The sequence below is a fragment of the Notechis scutatus genome, chromosome 2, assembly GCF_049901735.1.
Source record: "Notechis scutatus isolate UNSWTSFEM ecotype Mainland chromosome 2, rNotScu1.2, whole genome shotgun sequence".
Taxonomy (NCBI): domain Eukaryota; kingdom Metazoa; phylum Chordata; class Lepidosauria; order Squamata; family Elapidae; genus Notechis; species Notechis scutatus.
Window position 1 is genome coordinate 43,621,745 of NC_142010.1, and position 24,651 is coordinate 43,646,395.

At 36.4% G+C, this 24,651-nt stretch overlaps 1 protein-coding gene across 3 annotated transcripts in view; it reads left to right on the forward strand.

The window, feature by feature from the left end:
• The window catches only part of GRM7 (glutamate metabotropic receptor 7), a 532,166-nt gene that overhangs the window by 282,087 nt on the left and 225,428 nt on the right, over positions 1 to 24,651 (forward strand). For all 3 annotated transcript variants that reach the window (XM_087954616.1, XM_087954615.1, XM_087954617.1), the window contains exons 3-4: positions 737 to 878; positions 11,825 to 11,979. In XM_087954616.1, coding sequence (XP_087810742.1) covers positions 737 to 878; positions 11,825 to 11,979 — 297 coding nt within the window. The remainder of the gene's footprint in view (positions 1 to 736; positions 879 to 11,824; positions 11,980 to 24,651) is intronic.

A 24,651-nucleotide genomic window follows, 5' to 3' on the forward strand; every position in this document is an offset into this window, starting at 1 on the left:
GAAAGCACAGTACTTTCTCATTTTGCAATTTCATGTCAGGAAAAGTTTATAAAGTGATATAGTTCAATCATTATCATTAAGCATGAAGCTCCATCCCAAGTAGAGTAGACAACTGATTTCTATGTATATATTATCTGTCACAAGAGGGGACTTGAAAACAAACCACCTAGATATGAGATATGAGCCTCTGGATGACATGGAAGAGATCAGGTTCTCTTGGACTCCCCACTTTATTATTTTGTGACAATGGATATAATGGACCAAATCCATATTGTGGAATTCCAGGAGAGCATCCAAGCAATGGGTAAAACCAAAGATAGAAAACATAAAATCCAGTCAGATACTTAGAAGGTGCCCTCCCCCCAATTTTGTGAGGACTCAGATGGGATAAAATATGAGAAATATAATAAAAACTTAATTCTGGGTCCAATTATTTGTACTGATTTATTTTAGTTTCCTGTTTTATTTTTGTTTTTGATGAATTCTAAGATAACTGAGGGGTAATCAGACACACTCAATTGATTTAATTATGAAAATCCAGAAATCTTAATATAAAGCATGTAGAAAATTTAGAGCCACATCCCTTGTACCAAACTAGGCCAAAATCCACTTTTCATTCTTTTCTTTTTAAGTCTATCTTCCCTTTAACTACTTTTTTTCTTCCAATTTTCTTTCTTTTCTTTCTTTTTCCTGATTTACAGATTTTAGCATATTGTCTTTTTTTTTCTGTTAACAGGTGATTTCTGCATTGCCCAGTCATTGAAAATCCCACAGGATCGCAAAAACAAGACCTACGAATTTGATAAAATTATCAAGCTGCTTCTAGATACACCCAGAGCCAGGGCTATCATTGTCTTTGCCTACGATGAGGATATAAAGTAAGGATGCCTGGAGAAATTAACTTGTTTACATGTAATTAATTCAAGCAAGATGGTTTAGAACATATGAGAACCTATCTTTATATAGATGTACCTGAATACAGGCAGGGAGTCTGAACTGAAAAATAGTTATAGCACAGTTTGTGGCTTGCATTGCCTGAATACATATTTTATGGTATCCACATTCTTAGGCTTAAGTCATCATCTGAGCAGTAAGTGAGGTGATAAGCATGTTCTTGGGTACTATAATTTCAGATTAAAGGAGCATGGATTTTTTCCCCTTGTTCAAGAAAAACTTCCTGAATAACAGTCTAGCAAATTGGCAGAGAATATTAGGAAGAATCTTTCTCATGACAGCAAGCACAATATGTTTGGTTACATAAAACCTCAGCTGCTGTAGTAGTGGTAAAATCTAGAAACTGTTTCCGAACATCTTCTTTGGAAGCTTGGTTACCATATGTTTGTGTGCCTCAAATGTCACTGGGAGGGGGGGGGGAGGAACCCTATACCTCCAATCAATTGCTTACATTCTAGGCAGATTTCTTTTTCCACACTGACTTTTGAAGCTCATAATTCTGCACTTGGAAGTATGCCTCCTCTCAACTGTTTAAAGTAAGAAGGACAATCAGAAGCTTGGAAATCTAAATTGGGTAGATGGATGATGAGGTCACTGGCCTTGTGATTCTGTCTCTTCCACCATAGCACTAGAGCAGGCATCAGGAGCCATCAATTTGGGAGAAAATAAATTTGTAATAAGGCTCAGCTACAGGGCAAAATGTTTTGATTAGATATGCTAACTATTGGACATTAAGTTTTGAAGGACCAAACAGGCAAGGCATTTGAAGAATTCTCTGAAAGTTCACCTATGCAGATTCATAAATGTAGACTTTATAAATCTAAACTGGTTTTATAATACAGATCGAATGTGCTGCAAGCAGACTTTGGAAGAGATATGGAACTAAAACAGCACATAAGATAAAGGAAATATTTAATCTGTCATTCTGCCTGAAAGTATCATAATATAAAGAATTGTAGCAGTTTTCTTTTTAGCAGACCTTTAGAAATAACTATAAATTTCAGCCACATATTCTGGTTCAGAGTGGATAGCTGAAAACACAGTAAAGGAAAGCGGGGAAGTTACTGCAGCTGCCAGCATCCTATAGTCAGGATGACAAAAGTGGTACCTTTGACTAAGGGGAAGAAATTGAATAGTATTGGTCATCTAATAGTATAACAAATTAGACTAGTAGCACCTGTTAAGCAGCATCTGACCTCATAAAAATAGCCAATTATGGGAATGTTGACTGTGTTGCCTCAGTATCCATAGGAGCTTCAGTTTCATAGACTGCCTCTGGTCCCATGCTCAGAGCAAGATCAAAATATGTGAGGGAAATTGCATGATGTGGCGGTATGTGCCTTAATATTAACTTGCAATAATCTGTATAACTTTGAAGCAGGAGTGCATGCATAATCAAGCAATCCTGCTTCAAATTATTACCCATTTCTAAAGGGGCATGCTTGGTAATTTAAAGGAGAGAAAGAGGGAAATTGTGAACTATATAGTTTATTGCCACCACATGTCTCCAGACAGAATGGATTATACCTATTATCCTTCAGTTACATTGGTTGCACATCTGGAGGGTGCGCAGTTGAAGAGAGTTGAATTACATATTGATGACAATGGTCTAGAACAGTGGTCCCCAACCAGTGGGCCACAGCCCACTGGTGCGCCATGAGGAAATTTTGGTGGGCTGCAGAGAAATCTCACCCGCAGAGCACCCCCCCCCAAAGCAATTAATCCAGGCTGTGCAGAAACACAAGGCTGCACCGCCCACATGGCCCATGGGAACCCTCCCCGCCCACTCACTCCTTACTCGGCAAACTTACCTGCTAAAGTGATATTTTTCCTTTTTCCGACCATCAGGTGTTCTGCTGTGCCGGGAAATTTAGATTAGCTAGGAAGCAGGAAATGGTTGGATTTCTTGCTTTCTAGCTAGTCTTTAGATCTTCAGCTCTGTTTTTAAGCACAGCCAACCTCCCTTAGGACCGAAAATTCTATTATTCAGTGCAGACTCACGGCAAGCACATTTGAAAGACTGAGCTAGCTGATGGCAGATAGACAGATCTCTGAATGAATCTGTGAGCAACTCAATCTGCCTGCCTGCTTTGCCTGATTTTGGGTAAAAGTTGTTCTTTTTTTTAAATAAAAAATTCAATATTTACATACATGGTATATTGTGAGTTAATTTTATGAGTTTGCTTGCAAGCAAATTTTATGTGACAAACTGAGCAAGCCAATGGCAGTTAGATAGAGTTTTGAATGAATCTGTGATTCTGTGCGCAACTCAATCTGCCTGCCTGCTTTGCCTGATTTTTGGTAAAAGTTGCTCTTTTTTAATATAAAAAAACAATATTTATATAAATATTTATAATATTTACATACAAGCCATGCCCAGCCAGTCACATGACCACCAAGCCACATCCAAAAATTAGGCCATGCCCACAGAACCAGTTAGTGTGGCCCCTGGGATTCAAAATTATAAGTTTGGTAGTCCCTGAGGTGCAAAAGGTTGGCAACCCCTGGTCTAGAAGAGCCTGCAAGAGTGCAGCGCTTGGGACACAGAGGTGTGTTACTTTCTATGTGACTGAGGAAAAGAATGATCAAATCCAGTTTAAAAAAATGTACATTTTTTTATTTTAATCACCCATGAACCCAGTGAGAGGAGTATTTCTTAAGTCTTGTAAAAAGAGATAGTATAAAGAAAACACTTAGGCTGACTCACCAGGGTGTCAAATGGAGGGGAAAAGAAATATAGTCACATTGTTACAACCTCTCAATAAAAAATATAGATCTCGTGTTCCTGTGGACTGTTGTTTTCTGAACTGGGCTACCTCAAGCGGCTGATACATAGTTACTTTTAATTGGGTTCTCACAAGAAACTAACATTTGCTTACTTTTAGTCATCCCCTGTACTCCTAAAATATAAATGATGGTCTGGAGCAGGGCTGGGATTCTACCAGTTTGCACCTATTCGTTAGAATTGGTTGTTAACATTCTAAGCAGTTTGGAGAACCAGTTGTTAGAAGAAATTACTGGCCTAATCCTGTAAGGAAGGCAGGAAGGAAACATTCTGGTGTTGCTTACAGAAACCGCCTCTCCATTAACCCTTATTACATTCTTGGCAGGACTGGACTTCCTGTCTCAGGAACTTCTCTGGAGTTTTTTCCCCCTCCTTTGCTGGTACTTTGCTTGTGTGGAGTGACCATTCAAAGTTACAATGGCACTGAAAAAAGTTACTTATGACCATTTTTCACAGTTACGGCTGTTGCAGCATCCCCACAGTCATGAAAGACCAGGTGAGGAGATGCGTGCCTCGATGTGAGTGATATTGAGTTGGCCATGCCCAGCCAATAACATGACCACCAAGCCACACCCACCAACTTAGCCACGCCAACAAAACCGGTTGTTTAAAAATTTGAATCCCACCCCTGCTCTGGAGGGATCAGCAGCTGAGATTAAGTTTAGAAGAGAATTAGCAAGTAATAGTTTCCAAAGCAATCTTTATTATTCTTTCATAAACTAAGTAGAAACTCTAACATATTTTCTCTACATTTTCTGTTCCTCTTCTGAGTCAAAGCACTATGCAGAGCACTATGCAATTGGTAGACAGTCACCTCAGGTTCCTCTTTCAGATGGCTTACTCTATGGGGTTCCTTTCACAATTTTAGTTGCCCAACAGGCTTAGAATCGTGTCTATGTATTTTCCATTGGCTTCAGAGACTGGAATCTGAAATACTAGAAGCATCGAAGAATTGTTAACTTTCAGATAAAAATATGAGCCCATGAAAGGGGAAGAACAATAAAAGAAAGGTCCATGCTAATAAAAATGAAATACTTGCCAATATAGCCATTTTAATCGGGAAACCTGATTAAAAACCACTGACCCTTTTTTCTGTGACACTGGCCAATATATAGGGTTGAATTAAAGTGCTGTGATTCCCCTAATAAGTTTTAGTTATTTTATTTTAGATTTTGCTTTGCAATGCAGTGGAAAAACAAAAGACAAGCAGTCAGAAGACTTGAAACCATCAGAGCTACTGAAGCCTATTGATTAGAAAGGCTATTAAAGTGTGCTGACTATTAAAAAAACCTGCTGACCTTATAAGGTTCTTAGCAGCCAATCCTGCCTCTATAGTCTAGGATGGATGTGTTAGTTATCACACAATAAATTAGGTTTTGCTTCCATAACCCTAGCTATAGATTTTCCATAAATCTTTAAAAAAAGAAAACAGCTAAAGCAACAAGTTTAACTTGAAGTTGAATATTAATATCTGGTTTTAATCTGCTGCATGCAGTTTTCATATCATACCAAAACAAAGATGGTCCATGATCTGAATTTCCTTTTATGGATTTTCTTCTGAGTTCTTTCTCAGGCAAAACCCAGTTTGACATTATTTCTCCAAAGTGTTAACGATTGAGTTAGAATACTGGAATTCAATTTCCAGTTTTGACTGGAAGGACCCATACACCTTACAAATCCCTGTTCCGATATAATAAGGTTTATTTGAAATCAGGGGACTTGGTGGGAAAAGGGAAGAAAGAATATTTATGTGCAAGGTTTACAGCTTATGACTAAACTGTGCTCCATCCTTTCCCAAACAAGGTATCCAGCATGGATATTGATGAGAATTCTAAGAATTAAAAGTGCACATTCAGTAAAAGTTGTCTAGTAAAGAAGATTGCAAAATCTGAGCTGGTCAATTATACCAGTGGACAGATGCATAATTATCATTTAATATTACAGTGATCAATCCTCAGCCTTGTGTTATTCAAATACTTATACATGACTTGGATGACAAATCAGAAAATACGATTTATCAAATCTGCAAATGAAAGGTGGGTTGCAAGCCCTTGGAAGAAAGTATTAAAATTCTTGACAGATTGGAAAAATGGGCAGAAACCAGCAGGAAGGACATGTACGCAAAGTCCTACATTTGTTTGGGAGGTATCAAAGTTGTGAGTAGAAAAATTGAAGGAAGAAACCCTACCAGACAGCACTAAGGCAAATAAGAACTAGTAATCTTGATTGATCAGCAGATGAATGTGAGCCTACTATACCATATAACTGCAAAGAATAGGCAAATGCTTGGCTGCATCGGAGAAGTACAATGTCAAGATATTATAAAGATAAATTATGATTTCATTCTATGCCGCATTGCTCAGACATAACTTAAAAACTTTGGTCAGATTCAAGGCTCTGCATTTTAGGGAGGAAGATAAGCACACAGACGTATCTAGAAAATAACAGTTAAAATGATAAGGGAACTAAAATAAAAGAAAATTTGCAGAATGGTCGGAAGAACTCTGGAGATTATTTGTTTGTTTGTTTGTTTGTTTATTTATTTATTATTTGAGATGTTTAGAAATCACTCATCTTCCTCACAGAGTGACTCTTATGGCAAGGCATAACTATTCCCCCCCCCAAAAAAAAATGTATACAGTCAAGCAACTGAAATAATATCAAGAATTGCAGAGAGTTAAAATAAGACAAGAAGCATTTTACATTAGAAAGAGGTAGATATGTTGGGATACTATTTTTTTTCCAAAAAATCTGAACAATGGCTGTACTGCCATGGATTGCCTTATGTATTGGCAAGGGCACTCTTCTTCTGAAGCTAGATGGCAATCTGTCAGAAATGCTTTAGTAGTAGATACCTTCCTGGATGGAGGCTTAGATTAGATGATTTCCAGGATTTTTTTTAGTTTGTTATTTTTTGATAGAAAGCAGCTGAGTTGGAAAAGCAGATAACCCAAAAAAGAGAGATATAGAGTGATAGCAATACCTCTTCTTCTTGACTCTCTTATAATTGAGATATCATGTCCTAAGAGCAAGCAGTGAAACTTGCCCCTGTTTTCCCAAAATTCCGTGATTCTAAGAATACATGCTAGACAGGCCTGATAAAGTTTTTTTCCCCTGACCCTGAGTCATTCGACCAGGTTAAGAGAGAATTTTCATGTTGGTTTTCACTGGGAAATAAATTTCCAATTTAATGCAAAATTTCAGCTTTTTAAAAATGGTTTCATTTCTAATGTATTGCAAGGCTGCATGTTGCCCTCACATAAAAGACTTGTATAGTTGGTTTTATTGTGTATAGTTTACCACAGATGATGACAACAGCCTTAAAACTAACAGTGAAGATATTGAACTGGTGGATAGTTTTCTCTTGATATGCTCATTTATATTCCATTTTCTTTGTAACCAATGAATTTTCACTGCTTTGTTTCAGGATAGCATACAGGAAAATAGACAGGAAGTTAGGGAATGTGATCTTTTCTCCTTTGAATCCACAAGTAACTCAGTGTTGTTGATTTTGTTTTAAAGATTTATGTGGTATCATTCACCTGACATTTCTGCATAGTATGGGAGGTGGGGAGGAAGGAAATATAATGCATTCAAATATTTTCATTCATTGCCTCTTTGTTAACTCCAGGGTAGAACTGAATGGTGTATTGGTTCAAATAACATGAATGCCTGGGAGTTATTCCCAAATTTACTCATTCAATATATTCCTCCTGTATGCTCAAGCAATGCTTCTTGTGTTCTCATTTCTGAATTACAACTCAGACATGAAACAAGACTTGCTATTTGCTTGATTCTCTTTGAAAGAATCAATAGTATCCCTCAAAATAATTTTAGATGGATCAAAGAGCAGTAATTTCATAAGAAAATAGTATGGAGGAAAATGGGATTCTGTTAGGTTTTGAACCAGTTTTGGTTGATTGAGTAATCTTCCAAGCAGTTTGTGATGAACAAGTAAGAATTATTCAAGTGTAATTTTGTATGTGTGATGAACCTCATTAGACTTTTACAATAGCTTAGTTGAATAGCATCTTCTTGCTGCATTATTTTATTTTTTCCAAAACAAATTAAACCATATTTTTCTTTCTTGGACAGTGAAAATTTGTACATTTCAGTTGTCAGGCATTTTTTTTAAAAAAAATAAGTATTTTAAGAAAGATAATGAATACAACTATATTTGGTTGTTAAATAATTCACATCATTTTAAAAAATCTTTTGTTAACAGAATAGAATAGAAATAAGTGACTGTTATTTACAAAAAGTGAGTATATAATTTTTGTGAGGGAAGAGACTTCTGCATTTTAGTTCATGTACTATTTAAATCTGACATCCATTCTGACAGAGAAAATAATATCCTTTACAATAAATAGAAAAATGTATTCAGATTGTTCCGTTAAAAAAGTTTTATGGGTTTCTTTTTTTTTTCTTTTTTTGACTAATTTGGCATTAAGCAGTCTATTGCTGATCATATTTTTTATTTCTCTGAGGTTTAAAAGTACATAGATCAGTGCTTCCTGTCTTAGGAAATGAGTTTGATTTTACAACATACAATATAGTGACACCATTTCTGTTTCAATTTTTGTTTTCCTCTTGTTAATCAGTGACAAGTATTTGAAAAGCTGCTGCTACGGCTAGATACTTATCTGAAACAGCAAATACTTTGTCTTTGCTTTATGAAATGGAAACTGACATTATTTTGAGCTATCTCATTAATAGATAACAGCCATACCATATTTTCAAACACTCTGTGTTAATATTTGATTAATTATTATAAAGTATTACAAAAGCAAATGAGGATAGCTAAGGATACATTTGGAGAGATTTCAGTTGACGTAAACTGCTGGTGAATTTGATAAAGTAGCAAGATATGAAAACAAGCATTTATGTGTTTCTGGAGCATAGATTTCAACTTCATATTAATGTCATGGATTAGTGATATCTAAAAGTATATCTTTGAACAAATTTCTGACTAAGAATATCTGCCCAATTTTTATTTGGTTGTGGTTATAAATAATTGTATTTAGTGTTACACATTTATTTTTCCCAAGTGAAACAATGATTTCTACCTCCATTAGCCTGAACAAAATCCAGTTTTATCAATCTTCCTCAGGTGTCTCTAACTTGATTAAATTAACAGATAATATACCTAGTGACTCATATTCTAACTCATAGACATAACTATTATCCTTAGCTTCATAGTTCACTTCTCTATATTTTAAAAGAATTATTTAATTTAAAATCTATATAGAAAAATGACTTGCTATGAAGCAAACATTACTCTCTTTATTTTCAGAGAACTTCTGAATCCAACACAGAATTTAAAAAATAAAATTAGTGATTCTGTGTAAAGCTTGAGGTAACCGTGATCAATAAGCGGTTTCACTAGTTTGCCTTCACAAAAATAGGTAGAAGTAGTTCTTGACTTTCAACCATCACAGAACTCAAAATTTCTGTTGCTAGGTGAGACAATTGTTAAATGAATTTTCCCCATTTGTCCCCATGACTTTTCTTGCCACGCTTGTTAAGTGAATCACTGCAGTTGTTAAGTTAATAACAGGGTTGTTAAGTGAATCTGGCTTCCCTGTTGACTTTGCTTGTCATAAAGTCATAAAAAGTGGTCACATGACCCTGGGACACTGTAACCATTATAAATACAACCCAGTTGCCAAGAATCCAAATTTTGATCATGTAATCATGGGATGCTGCAACAGTCATAAGTGTGAAAAATAGTCATTAGTCACTTTTTTCAGTGCTCTTATAACTTTGAACAGTTCACTAAACAAAAAGTTGTAAGTTTATTTGTTTATTTATTTATTTTATTTGTCAAGCGATTATAAGATAACAGGTATAAGTATAAACATAGTTATGAATACATGAAATGGATACATATAAGAAAAATTAAAAGAATCAATAGGACAGGGACAGTAGGCACATTGGTGTGGTGAGGTCAATAGTAGACAGTCTAAGGTTAAAGTTTTTGGGGTTTGGGGAAGAAACCACAGAGTCAGGTAGAGTATTCCAGACACTGACCACTCTGTTGCTGAAGTCGTATTTCCTGCAATCAAATTTGGTGTGATTAACCTTGAGTTTGTATCTATTGTGTGCTCTTGTATTGTTATGGTTGAAGCTGAAGTATTCATTAACAGGTAGGACATTGCAATATATAATATTATGTACTATACTTAGCTTGGATCGAAGGCAGCGTAGTTCTAAATTTTCTAGGTGTAGAATTTCAAGTCTGGTGGCATAAGGTATTCTGCAACAAGTAGAGGAGTGGAGAACTCTTCTTGTGAAATATTTCTAGACTTTCTCAACTGTATTAATATCAGATACGTAATGCGGGTTCCAGACTGATGAGCTGTATTCAAGTATTGGTCTAGTAAATGTTTTGTATGCTCTAGTTAGTAGTGTGATATTAGCAGAGAAAAAGCTACGCAGGATTAGGTTAACAACTCTTAATGTCTTTTTGACTATGTAGTTACAGTGTGATGAAACCCAATCAAGCAGCCATTTTATGAATGACCTTCTTTCAGCCATTTTGTAACTCAAAATTATAATTGGCTCTTATTTCTTCAGTTGAGTAAATGTAATATTACTAGTAGCTAAAAATCCAAAAGACATAAATTACATTCAAGCTGCTTTGAATCCAGAATTTGTTTTGTTTTATTAAATGCAGACACCAAGTTGACAGTTGTTTCCTGCAGATCCTAAGATTTCTTCATTCATGCAACCTGAATTAGATGAGAAAGCTGATTTGTTGCTTATTGAATATTATCATTATTTGGGCATTAGACATACATGGCAATTTATTGCAAATTACTTATATAGTACATCTCTGGTAGGTCCTGATCTATCCTAAGTTCATTCTTTGTCATCTCAAGTATATCTTGTCCATCATTTCCTTTCCATGGTCATAAATATTGTTGCACTGAAAAAGCCCCTTATCACTAAGCTAGTAATTTGCTTGCAATGGAAGGAGGAGATGGTAATCCTTTCTGTCCTGATTAAAATTCTGGCAACATTATATGATGGTCATAGGGTGATTTTTGGTGCACTTGAGATTGCTGAAGATTCTCTGAAGGTCGTTCCCCCATCTGACCCAGTTTGTCCCCCACTTGCAGGTTATAATTAATATTTTTTGAAAAACACTCAACCTTTCCTTATTTTCCCCTAACAATTTTTAGCCATATAACAACTCAAAAAAAAAAAAAAAGAATGAAGAGCTTTCAAGAACTCCCTCAGGTTGACCAGATCTTGCCTAGGATTATGTCACAAGTTCATGTGGGACTCATACCTACCTAAAAAAAAATGCTCATGCCCCAGGTTCTCCTGGTATCTTTGCCGTAGCATAAGGTCTGGATTCACCATCATCCCTTAAAACAAGACTTTGCTCCTTTGGGATATGTAATTGCATACACACACACACACATACACACACACATACACACACACACACCTTTAATCAAACTGCTCACAACTGAGCATCTACTTGTATTCTTTGCAACTGATATTGTAACTTACAACTAAGGTGACTATACAGTTTTCAAGACTAATAGTCATTAGTAGTATTATCTTCCACAAATTTTGTTAGTAGAATCTCAGAACTAAATTCAAACTGGGCTATACTATGAAAAAAATGAGTGTTTTTTGTATGTGTTTCCTAATATAATATTTTATTATACACATTTCCTCGTAATAATCATTTGTTTTTGAAAATGCTACTTGCAGTATGATATTGAGTTGCAGAGTTTGCAAAAGCATGGCACAAACAAATTTATTGTAATTCTGCAAAGTGTGAATTAGTTAGATTTCAGCTAAAATGTCAGCTAAATTACATTTCTGTATTTTCAACTATATTAAATTTCTTAGCTTAGTACAAGCCACGAGATAATGATAATGATAAGCAGTTCTTGTTCAATGATAGGGTCTTTTAAAAAAAACAAACATTTCTGATTTTCCAGTCTGGAAGATTCGTAGTTTTGGTTCATTAGATAATTATTTTCTGCTGGTGAATGTTCCACCATATGAATATATTCTTTTTCTTTACCCTCCCCGCTGAGAATAATAATTGTTTCCTCTTTACAGACAAATCCTCGCAGCAGCAAAAAGGGCTGATCAAGTTGGCCATTTTCTGTGGGTGGCTTCAGACACTTGGGGCTCCAAAATGACTCCAGTAATTCAACAAGAAGATGCTGCCGAGGGAGCAATCACCATCCTGCCTAAGCGGGCAACCATTGAAGGTAAGCCCTACCTATTCTGTTGACCTCCATGTATAATGTCTTTCTTTTTCTTACTGATGCTTTACATAAAGGCAACTTGTGCAAACTGAATCTGTACAAAGATATTTTTTTATACATCACAATCTTCAGAAAACTAATATCAATGCAACCTGGCTGGTGATAAGCTGCCTCCATTCCAGATTCTGCTATTTCTACAAGTAGGGTTTTTTAAAAGCATTGTTTAAAAAAAAAGGCTTGAGAGGTTTGCAGTTGATGCTATGAATCACTTCTGATGGCTAGAAATAGACAGCACAGTAGATATTTGAAGCATAGATGCTGTGCTGGGCAATGCTATAGTTATATTTCACATAAGACACTAGTAAAGTTTGGAGTGCTGATGTAGACTCTTGATGAATGCAGAGTCATATATATTGCAACTCACAGCAGATTCTCTTGCAGTATCCAGGATTCTGCATGCAGATGTCTGTTTGTCAGGAGTTTTCCATTGTGTTGTTGGGTGCATCCCAAATCTGGTATGAAAGTAGTCATCTGGAATAGTTGGACTTCAACTCCTCTTGTATTTTCTCTGTTCTCTGTTTGTTTCTCTGCTACCCATCTCCCTTATAGGGTGCCTCTTTTGTTTTCAAGTACATGATTCTGTAGGACTACAGCTCCTATCTCAACACCATCTTTGCTGCTTCATTGGTGGTGGTAGAGATGGGGGTAAGGATGCTTCTGAAAACAGTATATGCTTCCAGCTTGTCCATTTGTCTAGCTAAAGTGAACAGGCATCTTTATTAGGCAGCAGCAATATGGGAAGATGTTGGAGATAATAACAGTAGCAGTGGAATCATATTGGTTAGGAGGAGACAATGATAAATCATTTCTGTACTTTACCAAAAATGACAGGAGTAGATAATCTAAAGTGATTAATGACTTAATGCTTGATGATGAATCCCTCAGGTCAAATGATACTCAATATGTTACTAAAGAACAACTGTGGAACTTTCACAGTACTAACCATGTTTATGATAGAGCTAGATTAAAGACTTTGGAAATCTAAATACTGCTATTGCCATGCAGGATGAGAAGATGCAAAAACAAAAATATAGGGGGAACATGTAACACAGGAAGCATGTGCATGGGAAAGGTCAATAAAATGAAAGATGAAATGAACTGGCTACACATTGACATTTTAGGCATCAGCGAATTGAAATAGAGTGAAGTTGGACCCTTTCAGTCAGAAGATCATACTATTCGCTACAGAGGACATAAAAAAACAAAACAAAAAAGAAGGATGGCTTTGCTTTCATAGGAAAGATATAGCAAAGATGGCATTAGAGTACAATGTAGTCAATGACCGAATAATATCAATTAGCCTTTGCGGACAACCCTTTAATATGATGGTTATCCAAGCTTATGCTCCAACCACTGATCCAGAAGTACAGCAGCTTGATGATTTTTGTGCTCAAGTCCAATTTTGAAAGGTACAGAATGTGCAAGCAAGATATGTTCTTTGTGTATGAAAATTGAAATGCCAAAGTTCAAAATAGTAATGGTGAAAATGAAATTGAATTGTGAGGCCCAAGAAAAAGAAATGAAACATGATTATGACTTACCAGTTTCTGCCTATCCAAGGACTTCTTTCTAACTAATACAAACTTTAAGCAACTGAAGCATGCCTACATATAGTGGACATCACTAAAGAGATAACACAGAAATATAGTTGTCTATATTACTGATACAAACATATGAAAGCACTCAATTAAAATGCTAACATATCCAAGGGAAACTATGGAACAGATTATGAATTGTTCATGTGCAAATTCCAAGGTTAAAAAATATGACCATTCCATGATGAGCATATATCCATCATTTTTAAGTGGAAAATAAGAATCACTTTGAAGTCCTGAACATCACTGAATAGAGACGCAGAGGAATTTTGGAGTGATGTCAAAAAGTTCTTAAAGATGAATGCAAAAAGATACTGCCAGAGAACAAAGAACAGAAGAGAGCAAACTGGATGTAAGAACAGATGATGAAAATTGCACAGAAGAACAAGCCCAAACCAGGAAAGACAAACATCCCAAGAAGGAATTTCATAAAGAATTTCACAAAGCTGATAGATCAGAGAAGAAGCAGTATATTGCAGTGATATCTGTAAATACATTATAGGTGGAAAAAGACATGGAAAAACAAAGTTTTCCAAAAGTTTTTGAACTCAGAAGGCTGTTCCAGCCTCAAACTGATGCTAAAGGATATATAATATTGGATTCAAAGAAGATCAAAAATGGAAGGACTATATTGACATTCTGTACAATAGGTATGTCAATATCCAAGTTACTTTGGAAGATATTCTCTATTTATAAGAACATGTACTTCTTGAAGATGAATAGAACATCACTCTGGTTATTACCTGGCCAGAAAGTTACAGGAACTAATGTACTGTATTATTTATAGAATAATATGTAAAGCAAGAAACAGAAGGGTGATCAGAAAGATTCTAACAATTCCAGCAAATCTGGAGAATGGAGAATAACACAGTATTCAACAGATTGGAAGAGGTCAACCTACATTCCAATATCAAAGAAAGAAGACTTAAACTATGCAGACTGTTGTACAAAATCCTTAATTTCACATGCTGGAAAAATAACGTTTAGGATCATCCATTAGGGATTAGAGCCCTGCACAGAAAGAAAAATGCCAGATGTTCAAACTGATTTTAGAAAAGGCCAAGGAACAAGGGTCATTAATCATGATGCATTATAGGTAATCGAAAAAGCCAAAGAATACAAAAACAGAAGTCAAATACTTCATTTATTAAAGAAACGCATTTAATTGCGTTAACCATGTAAAGATAAGGAATGTTATGGTGGTAAAAGTTATCCCTCCCATACAAATTGATATTGCTATTATAATACAAAGAAGCACAATCTGTTCCTCCAGTTGTTGTTGCATAAAATATAAAAGTTAATTTAGAACATAAAAAGAAGTGCAAGATCCATTTCACAGACAAAAGCCAGGAAAAGCACCAGGGCTAGACAAGATAACTCCTTCTTGCTTAAAAGTCTATGCTAACCAATTGGCCCCCATCTTCACCCAAATCTTCAATAAATCACTAGAGATGTACTACGTTCCTTCTTGCTTCAAATGCTCTACTATCATCCCATGCCAAAAAAGCCCTCCATCAAGGAACTGAATGATTACAGACCAGTTGCTCTAACATCTGTAGTTATGAAAATTTTTGAAAGGCTAGCGCTGTCCCACCTGAAAACCATCATGGATCCACTGTTGGATCCCATGCAGTTTGCATCAGAGCAAATAGATCAACAGATGATGCTATTAATATGGCTCTGCACTACATCCTACAACACCTTGAATCTCCAAATACCTATGCAAGGGTCCTCTTTGTAGACTTCAATTCAGTATTCAATACCATCATTCCAGACATTCTTCTAACTAAATTAAACCAGCTAGCAGTACCTGAACACACTTGTAAGTTGATCATAACTTCCTAACAGACAGGAAGCAGCAGGTGAAGCTAGGCAGAATCACATCTGATACCTGTACAATTAGCACATGCCCCCCCACCCAAGACAGTGTGCTTTCTCCACTTTTCTTCTCCCTATATACCAATGACTGCATCTCAAATAATCCATCTGTTAAAATACTGAACTTTGTAGATGACACAACAGTGATTGGTCTCATTCAAGACAATGATGAATCCGCATACAGGCAGGAGGTTGTACAACTTGCCTCATGGTGTAACCGAAACAATCTGGAACTGAACGCACTCAAAACTGTAGAAATTGTGGTAGACTTTAGAAGAAACCCTCCCATACTATCACCTCTTATAATACAAGACAACACAGTATCAACAGTATCAACATGACCTAAAATGGACACCTAACATCAAAAACATCATCAAAAAAGCACAACAAAGAATGTTCTTTCTGCGCCAACTCAGAAAGCTCAAACTGCGCAAGAAGCTGCTGATACAGTTCTACAGAGGAATTATTACGTCTGTCATCTGCACCTCTACAACTGTCTGGTTTGGTTCTACAACTCAACAGGACAGACACAGACTTCAGAGGATAATAAGGACTGCAGAAAAAAACAATTACTACCAACCTGCCTTCAATTGAGGACCTGTATACTGCACGAGTCAAAAAGAGGGTTGTGAAAATATTTACAGATCCCTCACATCCCAGACATAAACTGTTTCAACTCCTTCCCTCAAAACAACGCTATAGAGCACTGCACACCAGAACAACTAGACACAAGAACAGTTTTTTTACCAAAAGCCATCACTCTGCTAAACAAATACTTCCCTCAGCACTGTCCAACTATTTACAAAGTCTGCACTACTATTACTATTAATCATCTCATCACTCCTTATCACCCATCCCCTCCCACTTCTGACTGTATGACTGTAACTTTGTCGCTTGTATCCTTACAATTTATATTGACTGTTTCCTAGTATGATTTGATTGCTTATTATACCCTATCGCTATTATTAAGTGTTGTACCTTATGATTATTGACTCTTGACGAATGTATCTTTTCTTTTATGTACACTGAGAGCATTTGCACCAAGACAAATTCCTTGTGTGTTCAATCACACTTGGCCAATAAAGAATTCTATTCTAAATTGTTGTTGCCATGTATTTAATTTTTTGTGCTTTTGTTCAGGTTTACAGTATGCATAATGCTGGTGCACAATGCATTTTTTTCTGTTCTACTCAATATAAATGCTGTAACAATACAGGGCAACCTTTCCACCATCTTGCACATGTAAAAGAAATGCTAGATTTATTGGTAAAAGATACCTCCCCTGTATTCACTACCAAACCTATGAGATTCTGCCCCCCCCCCCGCCCAATACATGTGAATTGCTCAAATAGGCCCTTGTAATAAAATATTCATAGCATGCTTGATTAACCCTAAGTGGCAACAGAAGTAAGAATCATGCATGGACCATGGTATCATAGAGTCATAGGACTAGAAAGAACCTTGGTGTCTTCTAGATCAACACTTGGCCCAAGGCAGAAGCCCTTATACCATTCCAGACAAATGATTGTCCGATCTTTTTCTTCAAAACCTCCCGCTATGGAGGACCCACAACTCTAGGAGACAACTTATTCCAGTGATTGTTGTCAAGCTGAAGATGAATGGACTTGATTTCAGTAGTGCATAGTACATCTGAAGGGCTAGTTTGTGAAAAGATCATCCTGGAAAATGTCTATGTGGTTTATTTATTATATATTTATTTATAATAACCAATTTACATAAGCATCTGTCTCATATGCAAGTGACTTTGTGCAGCATACAAGAGAGCTAAAACAAATGATAAATACATTAAAAAGTATAAAACAAAATTAAATCAAAGAAATAAGTTGCTAGCAAACTTGATGGTGAATAATCAGTCAATTACTACTGTTGCCCTTGCAATTGATCTGGTGCATATTTGAGCACATTAACAGTTTTGCATTCACATGGCTTCTTCAAACTTTTTGTTTACTTCTTGGAATAAGAAGTATGGGAAATGTAGCTTGTCATCTTTTTCAACATTCTGTTGGAACTGAAAGAAAAGCTGTCTGTATTTCTAGCTCTGCCAGAAAGGAAAGTAGTATATAAGAGACTCATAGGCTTCTGGAAATAAGTCATTGAGGTTTTATTATTTAATCATTAGAGGCTCTATAATAGAAACTCTCAGGTGTGCCAAAGTACAAAATCATTATTCCATTTCCTCTTCATATGTTCAGCATGGCATAAATCATGAAATCAACTAGTTCTTCTTTTCCCTAATAATTACTTTTTAAGACTTGTTTGAACATAAGGACTGTTAATCTCACAGCATCTTAATTCCAGAGGTTCATTGCTACTGCAAGGTGTTTTAATAGAGGTGGACTTTCTCACCATTCATTATAATCTCTATATTTGCAAGACCTTCAGATAACAGATAATCAGAATTGGAAGGGATCATGTAGGTCATCTAGTCTAACTCCCTGCCCAAGCAGGAGACCCTACACCATTTCTGACAAATGGCAGTCCAATCTCTTCTTGAAAGTCTCAAGTGATGGCGCTCCCACAACTTCCAAGGGCAAGGTGTTCCATTGGTTGATTGTTCTCACTGTCAGAAAGTTTCTTCTTATTTCCAGGTTAAATCTCTCCTTGTTCAGTTTCCATCCATTATTCCTTGTCTGGCCTACAGGCGCTTTAGAAAATAGCTTGACCCCTTCCTCTCTGTGGCAGCCCCTCAAATATTGGAAGACTGCTATCATGTCTCCCCTGGTCCTTCTCTTCACCAGACTAGCCAAGCCCATTTCCTGCAACCATTCTTCATATGCCTTAGTCTCCAGTCCCCTAATCATCCTGGTTGCTCTTCTCTGTACTTTTTCTAGAGTCTCAACATCCTTTTTATAATGTGGTGGCCAAAACTGGATGCAGTACTCTAGGTGTGGTCTTACTAAGGCTTTATAGAGTGGAATTAGTACCTCACTTGATCTTGATCGTATCCCTCTGTTAATGCAATTTAGGATTGCATTAGTTTTTTAGCTGCTGCTGCATACTGCTGGCTCATATTGAGCTGGTTGATCCCTCTCACAGTTACTGCTGTTAAGCCTAGTTTCACCCAGTCTATATGTGTACTTTTGGTTTTTCTTGCCTAAGTGTAGGATTTTACTTTTCTCTACACTGAATTCCATTTTGTTAAATATGGCCCAGTGTTCTAGTCTGTCAAGATCCATCTGGATCTTGAGCCTGTCTTCTTGGGTGTTAGTTATTCCTGCCAGCTTAGTATCATCTGCAAATTTGGTAAGTTCCCCTTCTATTCCCTCACCTTCATTCCCAGGTAAACTACTATTAATGCTTGGGATCCTGAAAAGGAGATAGGACTAAGGACAAAATATTTAAAGATGATATAGTTTATTAGAAATGGATATGTTCTTCTCAATATTATTAGGATTATCAGCTTTTCCAGCAAATGTTTGTTAAAATCTAGTTCTTTACATGAAATTTTATTCTGACTTGTTTTACAGTCAGTGGATAATGCTTTATGTAAAAGCCAGATCCCTAAAGAGTTCTAGTGCTCCACAACAACATTTACAACAACCATCTGGTTAGAAATGCAAATATCTCTCACACTCAAATATATCTGGTGATAAGAAGGGAATAAATAATCACCATAATATATAAAGAAAACACAGAACAATTAAAATCAACTGCAGACAGAGCTGGGCAATAAAGAAAATGAATCCACATTATAACAGAACAATGTGGATACAATTGAAGGACTCTAAATTCTTAGCCAAAGAATATTAATATTATGTTTTGTCCCTTACAATTAGGCTTTTTTCTGTTATTTTCTTTCCTTTGTTTTCTATCTGTAACTGAAGTATAATAGTCCAGGAATTAAATGATGTGAAATTATCAGGTAACATCATTTTCATGTTTTCCTTCAAAATATTGCTACACTCGCATCCTCTCCTCCTTTCAAAACTAGAGAAACAGACTATCATACACATTCTTTGACGGCTTGGTTTTCATGTGTTAGCCGGCACAAGCATGTGTTAAAGTTTCCAGCAGCTATTCCTGATAAGTTCTCAGTTTTGTCATTGTTGTTAACTAACATCCATCATTCCATGCCTAAGCATTTAGGGAAAATGATGGGTGAAGAACGTTTCTTTTGAGATCCAAATTTGATAGTATGGAATCTACTTTAATGGGCTTGGGCTGACTTGTGAGTTTCAAAGGATAAGAGAAGAGTTTTGTTTTTGGATAAACTTTAGAAATTTAATTAGTCAATTAATTCACTTTTTCTTGCAGCTCAACTGCATGAAAAACTCAACTGCCTGTCTATTGCATCCATTTAACTCCTATGGTACCAGTCTGTCCATCCATCCATCCATCTGAAACAAGATCAGATACATTTTCTCAATACTGACTTTTTCTTGTTTTATCTACAGACAAGGTTCAGGATTTGCTTAAATTGGAGATAAGCTGTAGGTTCCAAATGTGGACCATGGGAATCTTTGTGTTTCATGAACTGCTCATTTCTTGGTGCCTACCTCTTTTGTAACTGTTTGGACATTATACATCCAATATCACTAAAATAATGATAGTTATTGATAATTATTTGACACTTTGTCATAAGAACCTCAGGATTCATATGTTAATTAGAAGGTTTCAGTCACATTTCTGTAGAAGTGTTTATTAAGTCACACTGCTCATTTTACCTATCTCAACCTCATTGAAGGAAGATTTGCAGAATCATGAATGAAGCTGCCATATTTTCTGTTTTATCATTAAACTGTACATCAAATTGAAAGGAGTAGGGATATTTTAAGATCATATTTGTATATCCAGTTATTCCCAAGACAGTGTATATCTATATTAGAAGGCAGATAAACCTGTAGTAAAAATTGTGAGTCTCCATGAGTTGAAGTCAAATGATGAGTGTTAAATCCAATGATGGAAACCTTTTTTAAAATTCTTATTGCAATGTTGTACAAGTTGCAATTTTAATGTTTTTTTAAAAAAACTATTATGGCGTTTGTGTTTATATGACAACTTGTTTTATACTTCAAGTTTTATTTCATCATTTTTCTTGATAATGAACTTTTTAGTGGTTTTACAAGACAAAGAGTGCTAAAACGAGTGACTAAAAATAAGTGGCATGCATACCATAGAGATTGATCCTTTTTACCCTCAGAAAACTATTTAGTATCAGTAAATAAAACATAACTAAGTGTCAGCCTTGGAAGCCATATTAGAACCAGAAGCTTCCACACTGCCAGATTCCTGTGCCGGGGAAATTGGGAGGGGGGATTTTAAAAAGTCAATGTAGTTAGACATAATAGCATTCTTCTTTTTAGTCAAGGTCATGTCATCCTGCACCTGGTTGAGGAGTAGTTAGGATGAGTGGTGATTGGGCCATGTGATGGACTAAGGATTGCAGGGGATGGGTTTTTGATTTTCAATTATTGAGGGAAAACCCAGAATTCTCAGATTTGGGTTTTACCAGATGTGCCAGTATGACAACTCTATTAAAATGGAACTTTGAGAAAATGTCTGTTTCTGAGTTTTGGTGTTGGAGTTGGTTTTTCTGGAATGTTGACACTAAGCAGTTAGAACAGAAAATAATAATTTCCAATGAAAATAAATATAAATTTTCAAGGTGTTTATTTATTTAAAATATAAGACCAGCATGCCTTATTGTTAAATGTGGGGTTTTTTCCAGGCCTCTTCTGTTCATACTTGAAAAGAGAAAAATCTGAGAGTTGCATTAAAAGTGATATTTCCAAAGTAAAACTCTTTACTTTGGTTATTCTGGATTCTATTGAAAATTTTCCAATCTGCTATATAGAATGATTATTACACTACAGAACTTGTAAGCAAAGCTATCAAGCTAGGAATTGTCTTGAGACTGGTGGATATGGAAGATTATGTTTCCTTCAAATTAAGCTCAAATCTTGGAAACTTTGTGGATATATCAGATAGTCACCTTTCAAGAATATGTGGTTGTGTCATTGCTTTCTTCTGTTTTTCCTTGACTTATAACTCTAGTCCAGGGTCCCCAACCGCCGTCCGCGGAATGCCTTACCGGGCCGCTGGTTGCTGGGCGCGCCATCTTTTTGGTAAAAAAGCAATTTTTCGTCAAAAGATGGCGGCGCCACTTGAGCTTTCTTTCTCGTTTTTCCCTTCGTGATGTCACCGAAGTGATTTTCTCAAAAGATGGCGGCGCCAGCTACAACTCTGAGCGGAACCGGGCGCGGCGTCCCTGCTCTACACAATCCTAGCTTGTTTTAGAGTTATCTCATGTAAGTTGTGATCATCATGGATGGAAACTGAACAAGGAGAGATTTAACCTGGAAATAAGGAGAAACTTTCTGACAGTGAGAACAATCAACCAATGGAACACCTTGCCCTCGGAAGTTGTGGGAGCGCCATTACTTGAGACTTTCAAGAAGAGATTGGACTCCCATCTGTCAGAAATGGTATAGGGTCTCCTGCTTGGGCGGGGGGTTGGACTAGATGACCTACACAGTCCCTTCCAACTCTGTTTATCTGTTATCTGTTATCTTGCACTGATTAGTGTTTTTTTTTAGATAAGCTAAAACAAATTAGGTTGTATCACTGTAAGCCATCCAGAATCACTTGGTTGCTTTAGGTAGCGATAGAAAATAATAAAGAAATAGATCATCCAGCTGAGACTATACTTTGGGATTTTGATGGAAGGTAACGTTATGAATGAAGGGAAATAGATACATCCCAGATAAATGTTGCAGGATCCAATCTGGATTGGTCATGGCGACCGGAAGTTTAGTCTTCTGAGGTTTTGGACCTACACTGGAGTCCACCCTCAGGGAACTTCTCTTTCACCAGACACATTCAGAGAAGTTCCCTGAGGATGGGCTTCAGCATGAGTCTGAATGCTCAGAAAACTAAACCTCTGGTCCCAGTGACTGACTTGATAACAGATAAACAGAAAAGAATTAGAAATTCTTTTCCCATTTTAGTTTTATATTAGAGGTCAGCAATGGGATGCTATAGAATGCAGTGCATCCATAACCTCTTTCTATGCTTCCACATGTAAACTGAGAATAAAAGGAATAAAAACATAATTTTAAACAATGGTTGAAATCTTGCAAATACTCACAGGATGTTGATGTTCTCAAGAGATTTTAGAGATTTTAGCTGGCAATACACACAGTTTCATTGCTCTGCATGGCACTATAGGAGAGCTTGTAGAAGTTACTTGAACTGATTCTGATGATGACAGGTTGAAGGAGATACACAGGAAGGAGGCTGACAATCTTTGTCACTTCCCAATGCTCAGACATCCAAGTATTTGCAAGACTGTCTTCTACCTGGGGATACTTCTGTGATATGAGGGAGGCCAAAGACTGGATATTCCCCCGCCCCCCAGTTCTGTATCTGATTCTTTGGAACATTATCATTATTTGGAAAAAATATTAACAAAGGAGTCTAGTTTCTAAGGGAACTTTAAGGGACTTTCTTAATATTCTTCTAGAAGACAGATAAAGACAGTACTCTTCCAGAAGGTGTTGGCTAGTTAATCTTAATAATCAGTTATTATTTCAATGTTATTTTTTGAATTGAATGATATACTTTTGAGGGATCATGCTTATTTTTTTTTTTTTGCTTTTGCTTTTTTAAAAAAAAAAAAAAAAATAACAGGATGTTTTCACTATTCTTTTTGTAGCATGAATGTTTTATTTTTAAATTTTAAACTATTAAGAACGCTTGGCAGATTTAGAAGTATATAAATAAAATACTTTGGAATCAATATTTTATAGAGATGTATTCCTCCATCGGTTTAAGTCAAATTGAGAGGCAGAGATCGCTCTTAAATTATTTAATGAATGTCATGGTTGAGGGTGGACTTGAATGTGGATCTCTTCAGTCATACTCCTCCATGTTCTTAGCCACTACTCAGGCTATTAGAGTGCCACTTTGACTGCTTACTCCCCAGTATTTATCTCCCCCTCCCTCCCTCCCTCCCCCTCCCCCTCTCTCTCCTATAACACAGGATTTCTTTATCGTGTCTGTTTCATTTTCAAAGCTTTGGGTTTAAATTTATCATCTACATCTACAGTAAGTAACAACCACACATGTACAAATATGTATGTCTGTTACATTTCATCAGTTTCTATCTGCATGTATTCCTTCCTCTGTTGAGACATTTCAGCCCTACACATTCTTGTGTGTACAGCATTTGAGTTCAGTGAGGTTTGCTATTAGTTATCACTGATAAATTCCCTATCCTAGGGTGTAATTCTTCTTGGTTTTAAGCAGTTTGACCTTTTAGCTTTTTCTTTTTTCAAAAAGCAGTGGAGCTCAAGTGTCTCTCTCTGAAATTGTCAATAAGACCATTAATCCTATAGCAGTTGGTAAAAGAAAAGGAAGGTTTTGTCTCTCTTACATTTTTGCTCATGATAACAATCAACTAAGAACTGGGCATTCAGTTTGGTTAATTGATGCTTCTGTGTCTCATGGGACCAGCGAAAGGGGAGAACACAGTTAGCTTTTCAATCTTATTTCTCTCTTTCTCTTTCTCTCTTTCTCTCACTCCTCCCTCCCCCTCTCCCCCCCTTCATTCCTCTTTCTCTCTGCCCCCTTGTCCTCTTTTCCTCTCCCCCTCTCCCTCCCTTCCTCCCTCCCTCCCTCCCCCTCTCTCTGTTTATGTTTTTTTTCTCTCTCTCTCCCAGGCCTCAGATTTGATCTCTGACTGTACAGACCTTGCTTCTGCCATTCCTCTTTTATGTAGGTCTTTCCTTGCAAATTCTCTTCCTCTAATCCAAACAGGAAGGTTGTCATGCACTCAGTTGATTGACTCAGGTAGTAAAGTAACAGCTTCTGTAAGCAGGTATCTTCCTTCTCTGCAATATAACAATACTGTATGCTACAGAGGATGTATCTACATTATGAGACCACTCTGAGTGCTCATGCAAACAGAAAGTCACCATCCAGTTAATTATTCAATAATTAATATTGAATTCAGTAATATTAATTATTTAAAATCCTGCTTGTTACATTTTAAGCCCAAAAAACAAAGCACTGGGATACGTTAGGTAACAGTTTGCCAGAATGTAATCTTCCGATTATCAGCAATGGAGGGCCTACTGAAAATCCCTTCCTTTCTCAGAAATGAATCAGGAGAAAAGGATGT